Below are 11,021 nucleotides of genomic sequence, written 5' to 3' on the forward strand. Positions count from 1 at the left end.
TTCTTCCGTAGTCGGACCCTGCTCTTCTTCATGATATTAATTAATTATACTGATGTGACTCTGATGTAGCATGTGGCGAGTGTAAGCCAATTCCATCTATCTCATCTTTTCAGTACACGTACTTGTAACGATATCCATTCTTGCGAAACGACTAGATGCATTTCTATCCTTGACGAGGCCCTCGTGCCGAATTAAGGATAGGGTCGCATCTTGGACGTGACAGCTTCCAATCTCGGAAGCGCTGCGGCAGCGAAATGATGGAGAAATTCGCGATTCTAGATTGTCTGGGAGGGTTTCCTCACAGAACACTAAATATAGTCCAAAGGAGGGCATCAGAGGAGGTGGGCCCCACCCAGGCGACCTCCTGGCGCAGCCTACGGCCTGGTCGCGCTAGCAGGCCACTTGGGAGGCCCCTGGCCCTCCTTCGGTGATCCCGAAGCTTCTGTTTCGCTGATATTTTTATATATTTTCTGGATTTTTTTCGGGCTTTGGAAAATTGGGTAAAAGCCCCTGCAAAAAAGACATCAGCACACAGAAACTGGCACTGGGTGCACTGAGTTAGTAGGTTAGTCCAAATATGTGTAAAATGATATAAAAGTGTAGCAAAACATATAACAATGTCACCCAAAAGATCATGGAACAAGCAGAAATTATAGATACGTTTGGGACGTATCAGACACCCGTCCAGAGGCGTGTCAAGACACTAAGCAATAGCCAGCTGAGCGGTGGGAGGAGCTTGTTGGGGATGCACCCCCGCACGCCACCAAAGGTTGCATTTATGACATTTTGTCTTGGGTGCCAGAGTTAGGTATGATAGCATATTAGCTATCTAATCATGTATGTTTGCCACTATGGACTCCCCTTGAGCTATAAAAGGAGGCCCAAGGCAACCTAGCACGAGATGCGTACCCCACGGGTTTAGGACCCATGAACATTTGTACGCGCGAAGTAGCTCTCCACAGCAACCCTTGTCGGGACAGAACGTTGTGCAAGCTCCGTCTTCCCCAAACAATTCACCAAAGTAGGAGTAGGGATTTACGCTTCACAGCGGCCCGGGCCTGGGTAAACGCCTCGAGTCCCGCCGTCATGCTGCCTCGGAGTTTCTGCTCTTTGTGCGACCCGATATCCCCGCCGAACCACAAAGGGGCCAATGGTCCCATAGGTGATCGAGTGCAACCTTCCCTGACATCTTTGGCGGGCTAGGCAGGGGAATCGTTCGTGCAAACATGAGATTACGAGCAGTGTGCTAATCTTTGCCGCTGTTCCTTTTCCTCATGGCTCCCAAGAAGACCGGCGCAAACGCCCATCCTTCTATTTCAAAGACCACGACACTTGTGGTTGCGGACACTGTTGGCACCGTGGCAGCGTCTGGCAATGCGGGCGTCGTGGGCAACGCGATCAGCACAGGAGGCGCCACCGTCGTGTCCCCCGCAGCCGAAGCCAGAACAAAGAACGCCGGAGGCGAGCAACAGCGGCGTCCTGGCGAGCTTGGCCCTGGTGCTGCGAGCGAAAGGGACACCCATGCCCCACGCTTCCACCACATTAGTGGTCGCAGTCACAACAGCAGTGCCCAATCCAAAGCAGAGCGGCACTAGATTGATGATAAGACCACATTGGGGGGTTGGGTGCTCTTTTAGGAAATGTAGTCGCTATGTATCGACTAGAACGTGCTACTTCGTGCTAGCACTAACTAGAAAATTTACCTTTTGCGGACGTGCATCTATTATTTTTTAAGGTATCGATTAGTATTAGTTGGTTGTTGTGCATGCCTACCATATGTCACGAGTATTTTTTTGATAATATTGTATGTCAGAAGTATATTATTATTATATACAATAATTTTAATATATGTGAATGAACCATTGAAAAAAAATAGTTCGTAAGAAAGAATATATTCACGTCTCACCGAAACGTGCCGGCCATCACAATATTCCTTGACAATGTTTTTCACCGGTATCATCAGTGAGACAAAAACGAGTGAGGAATGAAGAATGAAGAGAGTGCGACAATGATACATCTTAGACACGTCCTCTTTCTTCCCACACCCCGAACTGGGATGGGGGAGGAGATAAGAATGCGGTCGTGGCTACCACAACCATATCCTCCCGTGTATAATATATATGTGTCTACTCCTCTTAATTGTATCATCTCTCTTGCATCTCTATATACCCCAATCCTGATCTCCATCGACCCTGATGATGATGTCCAAGGAAGTGGCTATATTGGTGCCCGAGGGGTGGGGGGATGTGGCTCCTACTACTAGCGCAACGTATCAACCAAAGATCATCAAGCATTATAAACTCTTTACTTTTAATCTGATCATCATTTGCAAGTATATGAATTCATGATAAGATGAATTTAAACATATAGCTAAATATCTCAGAAACTCTTAAATAGTATATAAACTTTTAAATTTATTTTATATCAGGTGCAACGCACGGGCACATTTTCTTGTGTATATCTATCCGTAATCATATCTCTTTTATGTAAGATGGATTACAACTAAATGTACTGCTCGGGTATTCCTTAAAAAAAATGTACTCCGTACCTAACACGAGAAGGACACGTCAGCAGAATGCGTCCCACGCCAATACGGCTGGGCCGGCCCCGTCACCTATTTATACGGTTCCCAATCTCTCCTCCCACCCGACCCGCTATCCCCTACGGCTTTTACTGCGCCCTCCGACCAAACAACCACGAAGCCCACGACGCGCGCAAGAGAGAGAGACGCTGCAGCAATGGCGGAGGCGAAGCTCCTGCGGTCGTTCGTGGAGGTGCCGAGGGACTCGCACTTCCCCATCCAGAACCTCCCCTTCGGGGTCTTCCGCCGGAGGGGCCAGCCCGAGGACCCGCCGCGCCCGGCGACGGCCATTGGGGACTTCGCGCTCGACCTCGCCGCCGTCTCCGCCGCCGGCCTCTTCGACGGTCCCCTCCTCTCCGCCTCCCCATGCTTCCGCCAGGTATTTTCGACCTACCCATCTACCTGCTCCGCGTCACCTGCCTGAGATTGCTACTGATCTGATGCTTAGAGTAGAATGAGCTTAATCTTTACAGTCCAACTGATTACTGGCGCTGCGATTGAATCTTTGGGGAATCATTGCCGAAGTTGTAGTAGTGACTAGCACGTTAATACTACTCTGTAGTAGTGGTTAACTTTTTGATTAATTTCTGTGGTTAAAAACTGCTCTGTGCGCGCAGGAAACGCTCAACATGTTCTTGGGGTTGGGCCGGCCGGCGTGGAAGGAGGCGCGCGCCACGCTCCAGAAAATCCTCTCAGGTTCTCTTTGTTCCTCTTCGCTCACTTAGATCGTGCTACTCCTTGATTCTAATTTATTGTTACTGCTCCATGGTGAGCATGACGTTACTGTTTGTGGGGAATAATCGTGATGCCAAGCTATTCTACCCATAGACCATAGTGATGTTTGTTGTGTTAATTTATGCTTCTGATGTAATGTACTATGCGTTGTGAGCAAGTGCAAGTTTCATACGGTTTTTTACCTCTGGAAAATTTCAGTACTAGTTCAGATTTGGCCATGGTTTGTTTTTTGTTGATTATAGTCATCTGGTTTATCATGGCACAAAGTAAAGTGCAAACACCCCGAAGGAAACCTTTCCTAAAAAATCCTGTCCTTGTTTCACTTTAGCTGATGAGCCGGTGTTGCGTGACAACGAGGCCTTGAGGAAGAACTGCCTTGTGCCAATGGTGAGCTTGACAAGCCATCTACTCCCTCCGTCCCATGATATAAGAGTGTTTTTGACACTATACACTAGTAGTGTCAAAAACACTCTTATATTATGGGGTGGAGGGAGTAGATTTTATTTGTCTGAAGAAGCAAAAGGAATATATCAATTGAATTGCTGATGCTCTGTTTCGGCCATGCAGAGTGATGTAGAGATGCTTCTACCTATCACGGTGGGAGACTACACGGATTTCTTTTGTTCCGTGCACCATGCAAGGAACTGTGGATTCATCTTCCGTGGACCGCAGACTCCAGTCAATCCGAATTGGTAATGTATTCTCTTTGACCATGCCCTGTCTCAATACAACTCGATGTTATGATCAAGTATGTCAAACAACTTGAGCTTAGGTATAGAATCAGAATGCGCGTGAACTGTGTGCTTTTATGTTCTCCAGAAAATAAAAACTGTGCTTCTATGGACAATGCATTTGGAGCAATCTGATCCCAACACATCTAAATCAGAGCCTGTATAATAAGAAGATAATTTTTATGGTCTTATGGCTACGTTTTTTGTTTATATTACCCAAACCTAAGCATACACAGTACATGCTTTTATTCTACTCATTTGCTCAAATTTCTTGGGTTACAGATTTATAAACTTTGTGAAGTTGTGCTGCATGATGTTCAGTCGTTTCTTAGCACACTTGTGCTCAAAGCCTCTAATAATATGCAAGTATTCTTAATTCTGTCACTAAATGCATTTTTGTTTTGTTTCACTCAGGTTTCATTTACCAGTTGGTTACCATGGACGGGCATCATCTGTAATCATATCTGGAACAGACATTATTCGACCCAGGTACACATCCCAAAAGCTTTAAATAGTTGTTCAAATGTTTATTTTAGTGTCCTGTCTGATTGAGTAGTAACCATTACCCGTTTCCATTTCATTCGCTTTCTGAAGTGCCTAATTTCGCTGGTCGCTTTGTGAAGTGCCTAATTTCTTCCAGCGTGCCCCTTTGTCATACATCACCATCCCGTGCACTTTTTGTTGCATTCAAACCTTGTATCTCATGCTATAAATATACTGAATAATATATTTGTGTCTTACAAACCTGTATGACTTTTTTCTGCTGCACTATCACTTGATATCTTGATAATATTATCTTTTGTCTGTACTTGCTAGAGGACAAGGTCATCCAACAGGAAGCTCTCAACCTTATTTCGGTCCTTCTCAAAAGCTTGATTTTGAACTTGAGATGGTTAGCCTCTTACATATTTCTTAAGTTTAGTACTATTCCTAGGCTATTGTTGACACATCTTTGCTAATTAAATTAACCCTTGATTCACTACTGTCGTAACACTTGTTGCATTCAGGCTGCCATTGTTGGACCAGGGAATGAACTGGGCAAGCCTATTGATATTGCTGATGCCGAGGATCATATATTTGGCTTAGTGGTAATGAATGATTGGAGTGGTAAGTATCCTTTTCAGTTTTGTTTTAAATTATTTTCCCACTATGCCTTATCTGACTTTCGGATTCTATATTGCAGCCAGAGATATTCAAGCCTGGGAGACCATACCTCTTGGACCTTTCCTCGGCAAAAGCTTCAGTAAGACATATCATCAGTATAATGTTTTTAGTATAAGCTTTGAATCACGTGTTGTACAAAAGTTGAAATGCTGCACGTATAATGTTTGTTTTCTACTGGTGTTTGTTTCTAGTTCAATTCTTCTCTTATTTCAGAGTTCTGTATCTCTTGCTAAGTACACTTTCCCCTAAATAACAGGTTTCCTTCCATTTTTGTAAATTTAATTTCTCTAGGTACATCTGTATCACCTTGGATTGTCACTCTGGATGCCCTAAAGCCTTTTGCCTGTGAGGCTCCTAAGCAGGTAAACAATTTTTATTTTGTTATTACTAGTGCTATTTCTTTTGCCAATGAGCATTTTGTTGTTCTGTGAATAACTAATTTTGTTTTGTGTTTTAGGAACCTGAGCCTTTGCCTTACTTAGCTGAAAAGGATCACATAAACTATGATATTCCTCTTGAAGTACGATCTTGTCACATTATTGCTTTGCTGGTTTGCTTTTGTAGTGCCTTATTGAAGTCAACCTGATTATGCATTTTCTTTTCTGTGCAAGGCTTGGATTAAGCCCAAAGAACAAAGTGACGCATCAATTGTCACAAAGACCAATTTCAAACATATGTAAGAAGTCCGTGTACATGCTTTTTCTATCAATCTTCTTTGCACTACATTTTAATTTGAGGCATAACTCAATCCAGTGCGTATATTCATCATAATATTTCCATTGGTTTTATTACCGATTCTCATTCCACTTAGTAGTACATTGATGTAATGAAAGTATGCTCGAAATGCCCTTTTTGCCTTGGTGTATAACCATGCAAACTTCTGTAAACTCTTTTACAGGTACTGGACTGTGACGCAGCAACTAGCACACCACACTGTTAATGGATGCAATCTGAGACCAGGGGACATGTTTGCGACTGGCACCCTCAGTGGACCTGTATGGATTTAACCATTGCAACACACACATGTCAGTTTACAAATTACAGTACACGCCGGCACTGAACACGTCTCCTTGTTTCAGGAACCGGACTCTTTGGGATGCTTGCTGGAGATAACGTGGAACGGGCAGAAGGAGATATCAGTTGGGAATTCGACCCGCAGGTTCCTCCAAGATGGGGATGAAGTCATCTTGACAGCTTGTTGCAAGGTTCAGTACACTCAGTCTTTTTTTTCCCCATCAAATACTGATCTTTAAAATTTCAAGATGGTGTGGCGTGCGATCTTTGATGGCATCTGGTTTTTCAGGGCGAGGACTACAACGTCGGATTCGGAACCTGCACCGGGAAGATCGTGCCGTCACTGCCATGAGCCAACAGGGAGGATGATCTTCATTTCTTGGAATAAAGCAGAGCTGCCATGTATCTTCAAGGGCTTAGTAGTGATGGTATATATGATGCTGAGGTGCATTCCCTGAACTTTAGGAGAAGAGAGATGTCGCGATTACTATTTACTAGTGTGTGATAACATGATTACTTAAATACTTATATTATAGTCGTACTTCCTCGATGATGTCATGATTCTGTCAAGTTTGTTTTGTTGGGTTTCGTTTGAGCAAGCAACACAGACGGGCAGGTAGATTGCACAACGATTGTGGTTGGTGGTACGTAGGTAACTATCACCAGGGCCATGCCAATGCCATGACGTAGTTAAGATGCATGAGCCAATTCTTATCTTAACAAAAATCATACACTTGATCTCATTGATAAGTTAACTGTCAGCTGCTTACACCAGTTGATTAATTACAACTTAAAACAAACATGCTCATTAAAAAACGACAGGGGAAAAAAACGAATTAATAATCAAATCAACAAAAGGATGCATGCATGTGTGTAGTTAGAGGCATGCGAGCTCCTTGACGACGTTGACGGACTTCCCGAGGGCGTTGTGGCAGACGGCCATGGTCTTGTTGTTTGTGCCGGTGTACTTGAGGTTGACGTTGACGAGCTGCACGCCCTGGCAGGGCACGTTGTTGGCGCAGTTGAGGGTGACGGCCTCGGGCGTCGCGGACGTTCCGACGATGTTCTTGAAGACGATGTCGGCGACGACCACCTTGGATGCGCCGGAGGCCTTGGCGCAGATGTTGTTTGGGCAGTACTTCTGGTCGATGACGATGGGGAAGGAGACGTTGTCCATGCGCACGTCGTCGTAGACGAAGCGGGTGGCCCTGAGCGCCGACTTCGAGTCCTCGTACGACTTGATCCGGAGCCCGTTGGTGGCGCCCTTGATGGTGCAGTTGGTGACCTGGATGTCCTCCACGTCCTTCTCGTCCTTGTACCGCCCAAGGCTGCCCACGCTGATGCCGTGGCCGGGACCGCAGTGGGAGCCGTGGATCTTGACGTGCTTGGTGCCGGGGCCGATGGAGATGCAGTCGTCGCCGACGCCGATGGTGGTGGACTTGATGGTCACGTCCTCCGAGTCGCCCATGTGGATGCCGTCCGTGTTGGGGCTGTCCCCCGGCGCCGTGATCTGCACGTTCTCCACCAGCACCGTCTTGCAGTTGAAGAGGTTGAGGTGGAAGAACTTTGCGTTCTTGAGCGTGATCCCGCGGATCGTCGCGTTGTTCACGTAGTCCAGCACCAGGCTCTGCAATGCATGCATACCACCAGGCTTGTTGCTTAGATTATGGAGTTGTTATCATCATCATCATCATTCATCAATGGCCAAGAGCTTGCTTAGGTTAGAGCAATGGCGCGCGCGTGGATCAATGGCCAAGAGAGGGTGTGCGTACGTTGGGGAGGATCTTGCAGTTGTAGTTCTTGTTGCACTGGTTCTTCTCCCAGACGAGGGGGCCCTGGCCGTCGATGGTGCCGTGGCCGTTGATGGAGAAGTTGTCCACGTGCATCACCTCGATCCAGTTCTTCTTGTAGGCGTTGAGGTCGCCGGTGCCGAGGAGGTTGCCGTCCAGCCGGATGATGATGGAGGAGGTGCAGGGGCCCGACAGCTCCAGCGCGCCGACCAGGAAGTTGCCCGCCGGGATGATGATCTTCTGCGTCCCCGTCGCAGCGCACGCGTTCTTCCACGCCTTCATGATCGTCTGCGTCGCGTCCGTCTTGCCGTCGCCCTTGGCCCCCAGCAGCACGATGTCCAGGGGGCCCGCAGGCATCGACGGCGCCCCGCCGGCGGCCGGCTTGGCCGGGGTCGCCGCCGCCCACGCCGTGCTTACGAGCAGCGCCACCGCGTACACCGCCACCGCCACCGCCACGGCGGTACTGCTGCTTCTTCCCGCCATCGCCATCGCCATCTTGTTGGTGCTTCTCGTCTGGTCGGGTGTGGTGAGCTGAGGCGAGGTGGACGGCGACGCTGGCCCCATATATGCGGCGGAGGCGTGCTATGTTTAGCTAGTTGGTAGTAGGTTTCTCTGCTGGTTTTTGGCGCCAAGGGACGCATGGCGTTGGCGGGGCCGCTCCCGACGGTCGAGCGCGGCTGTCCGCTCCGTTTCCCCGATGTCGTCTCATCTCTGTCTGACGGATTCCTCGCGCGCTCTAGACCGTCAGCACCATCTCTGGACTGTGGGTAGTAAGTGGTTGCCGGAGGCAGGATGGAAAATAGGTTTTTTGTTTTTGTTTTTGAGAAACTGCATCTGGTTGGGTTTGTTTGGTCGTGGGCACGAGTGGCGCCTCCAAGGCTACTGGTTGACTCTAAGAGCAAGCCAACGCAGCGACCTATTTTGTTCGTTTGGGTCATCCGGACACAAAAGCTGGCCTAACGGGATGAACCAAATGGACGCGCGTGTCCACCTGCTGTTCATCCCGATTTAAACTGGACGCAAAATTAGGTAACAAATGGGTCCGCGGCGGTCAAAACTGGGCGCTCCCGTCGTCCGCTCTTGTCCGCTCCTCCCCTCTCGTGTCCGCCCTGGTCCCACCTATCAGCGGCCTGCCCCTCCCTAAGGCCGCTGCCGGTGGAACTGGCCGGCGACCCGCCGTGGCTGCTGACGTTGCCCATCTCGACACGGAACCGGCAAAAGGAAACAAAGTTGAACTGAGCACCATGGAGGGTAGGGTCGGGCCGGTGACGTGCAGTGGTGGGGCGGCGGCGGCGGAGGTGACGGGATCTCGCGTGGCGGCTGCAGGATCTCGCACGGCGACTGCGGGATCTCGTGCAGCGAGAGCAGACGTAAGTGGCCAGGCTAGGGAGGGAGGCGTCGCGAGCCAGGGAGGGAGGCGATAGTGGCGGCGTGATGCAGTTCGTAGGAGTGGGCAGATGGGATCGGGGGAGGTAGGGAAGTAGGTCGTGGGGAGTGGGTGGGTGGTTCTTTTTTTTCTTCTACACCGGACGGGTGGGTTGGGTTCTTTCACCGGCCGCCCGTGTCCGCATCTTGTCCGCTAGGCGGACGGGTGACCCAAACGAACAAAATTTGTGTCCCTTCGGGTCGTCTCGTTGGAGTTGCCCTAACAATGTTAGTAGTACTACTTTATATTAAATCAACGACAATTTATATATATATATATATAATTTCTTTATTTTTTTTGTTCCGCATATCAAAATTGACTGAGAAGAAAAATATAAATATTTACCATAATAAATTCAGTATGAACGTGGAAACAAAACGTCTAATACTACCTGAAATGTTGCCAACTCATATTCCATTGTGAATATCATCTTGCCAGCATCTTCAACGCGAACCTTTAAACCGTCCGCTTTGATTTGTCATTCAACACGCTACCTCATCTGTATGGACCGAGAGGGAAGGGACGGATATCTACCGCATTCCAAACGGGCTGCTCGTCCGTCTGTCTATCGGCATTAAACAGACACGTTGGCCGACAGACCCACGTACTCCAGCCCCCTCATTCAAACACCAGTCACTTGTCATGGCAGGTGGCCGCTATTTATACCTGACCACACCACATCACCTCCGCTCCCGCTCCTCCTCACCGCACCACCTCCGCCATGGCCACGAGCTCTAGCACGTTGTGAGCAGACGGAGCAAAAGCACGAGATAGCCGTCCGCATGCATGACATATAGAGGCATGCATGCCAACGAGCTCATCGGAGGTGTGCGATGACAACTAGCCAATGGAGGAGGCCTCTAGCGACGAGCTAGAGTCCTTGCCGCCTCGGTCCACGACGACTTCACCATGGAGCAGGCGAGGCACACTTGAACATCGTCATTGCAGAGATGTAGTCGGTGTCGGTGTTCCGACAGGCGCAGGAGGAGCAGCGCTAAAGCCTCGGCCTCCTCGTGCATCACCGGCTAGTGTAGGGCCATATCTATGACGAGTTCGCGAGCAAGAAGGCCGTGGTGGTGGAGAACCTGAACTTTGTTAAGGAGTAGCAGTCTCTCTACGGGCAACGCGCAACGCTCCCGCGGCGGTCTCGTGTCTCATGTCGTACTCTTTCTCGTCGACGGCTGCACCTTCACTTTTCGGGGCTCACGATCGTCAGACATAGACACAGAGAGAAACGACAAGGACTCTTCCTCGTCGACGTCCACACATTCACTTCCTGGGACTCACGATCGCATGACATAGACACGGAAGGAAACGACGAGGAATTTGGATGCTCACAGCCACGAGCAATGATTTAGATTTTTTTTTTCAAAACTACTACCTATTCTATAATAAATTCCAAAAGCATATGTGCATTTTTTAAATGTCAAAACTAGTACCCCGTCAGCCTCTGGTGGGACAACGGGGGACCTGTCGGCCTGTGGGTGGCCGAAGTGGGCGTGTCAGCCTGCGGGTGGCCAAAGAGCCACATGTCGGCCTGGGGTTGGCCAAAGAGGGCCTGCCAGCCTCCAGGAGGCCGA

The 11,021-nt window shown here is 48.8% G+C and overlaps 2 protein-coding genes across 2 annotated transcripts; one reads left to right on the forward strand and one right to left on the reverse strand.

The window, feature by feature from the left end:
* Positions 1-2,654: 2,654 nt before the first annotated feature.
* Positions 2,655-6,778, forward strand: LOC123402123 (fumarylacetoacetase). The gene is made up of 14 exons (XM_045096004.1): positions 2,655-2,960; positions 3,199-3,277; positions 3,645-3,703; positions 3,884-4,008; positions 4,462-4,536; positions 4,864-4,939; positions 5,055-5,154; positions 5,231-5,290; positions 5,503-5,573; positions 5,669-5,731; positions 5,823-5,887; positions 6,110-6,206; positions 6,291-6,416; positions 6,515-6,778. Exons 1-14 carry the CDS (start codon positions 2,739-2,741, stop codon positions 6,575-6,577), a joined length of 1,281 nt encoding a protein of 426 aa, XP_044951939.1. The 5' UTR covers positions 2,655-2,738; the 3' UTR covers positions 6,578-6,778.
* A 163-nt stretch (positions 6,779-6,941) lies between these two features.
* Positions 6,942-9,282, reverse strand: LOC123402122 (exopolygalacturonase-like). The gene is made up of 2 exons (XM_045096003.1): positions 7,998-9,282; positions 6,942-7,852 (listed from the first exon to the last, which is right to left on the reverse strand). The coding sequence occupies exons 1-2, from the start codon at positions 8,577-8,579 to the stop codon at positions 7,103-7,105; spliced, it is 1,332 nt and encodes a 443-aa protein (XP_044951938.1). The 5' UTR covers positions 8,580-9,282; the 3' UTR covers positions 6,942-7,102.
* Positions 9,283-11,021: the final 1,739 nt, after the last annotated feature.

The sequence above is a fragment of the Hordeum vulgare genome, chromosome 6H, assembly GCF_904849725.1.
Source record: "Hordeum vulgare subsp. vulgare chromosome 6H, MorexV3_pseudomolecules_assembly, whole genome shotgun sequence".
Taxonomy (NCBI): domain Eukaryota; kingdom Viridiplantae; phylum Streptophyta; class Magnoliopsida; order Poales; family Poaceae; genus Hordeum; species Hordeum vulgare.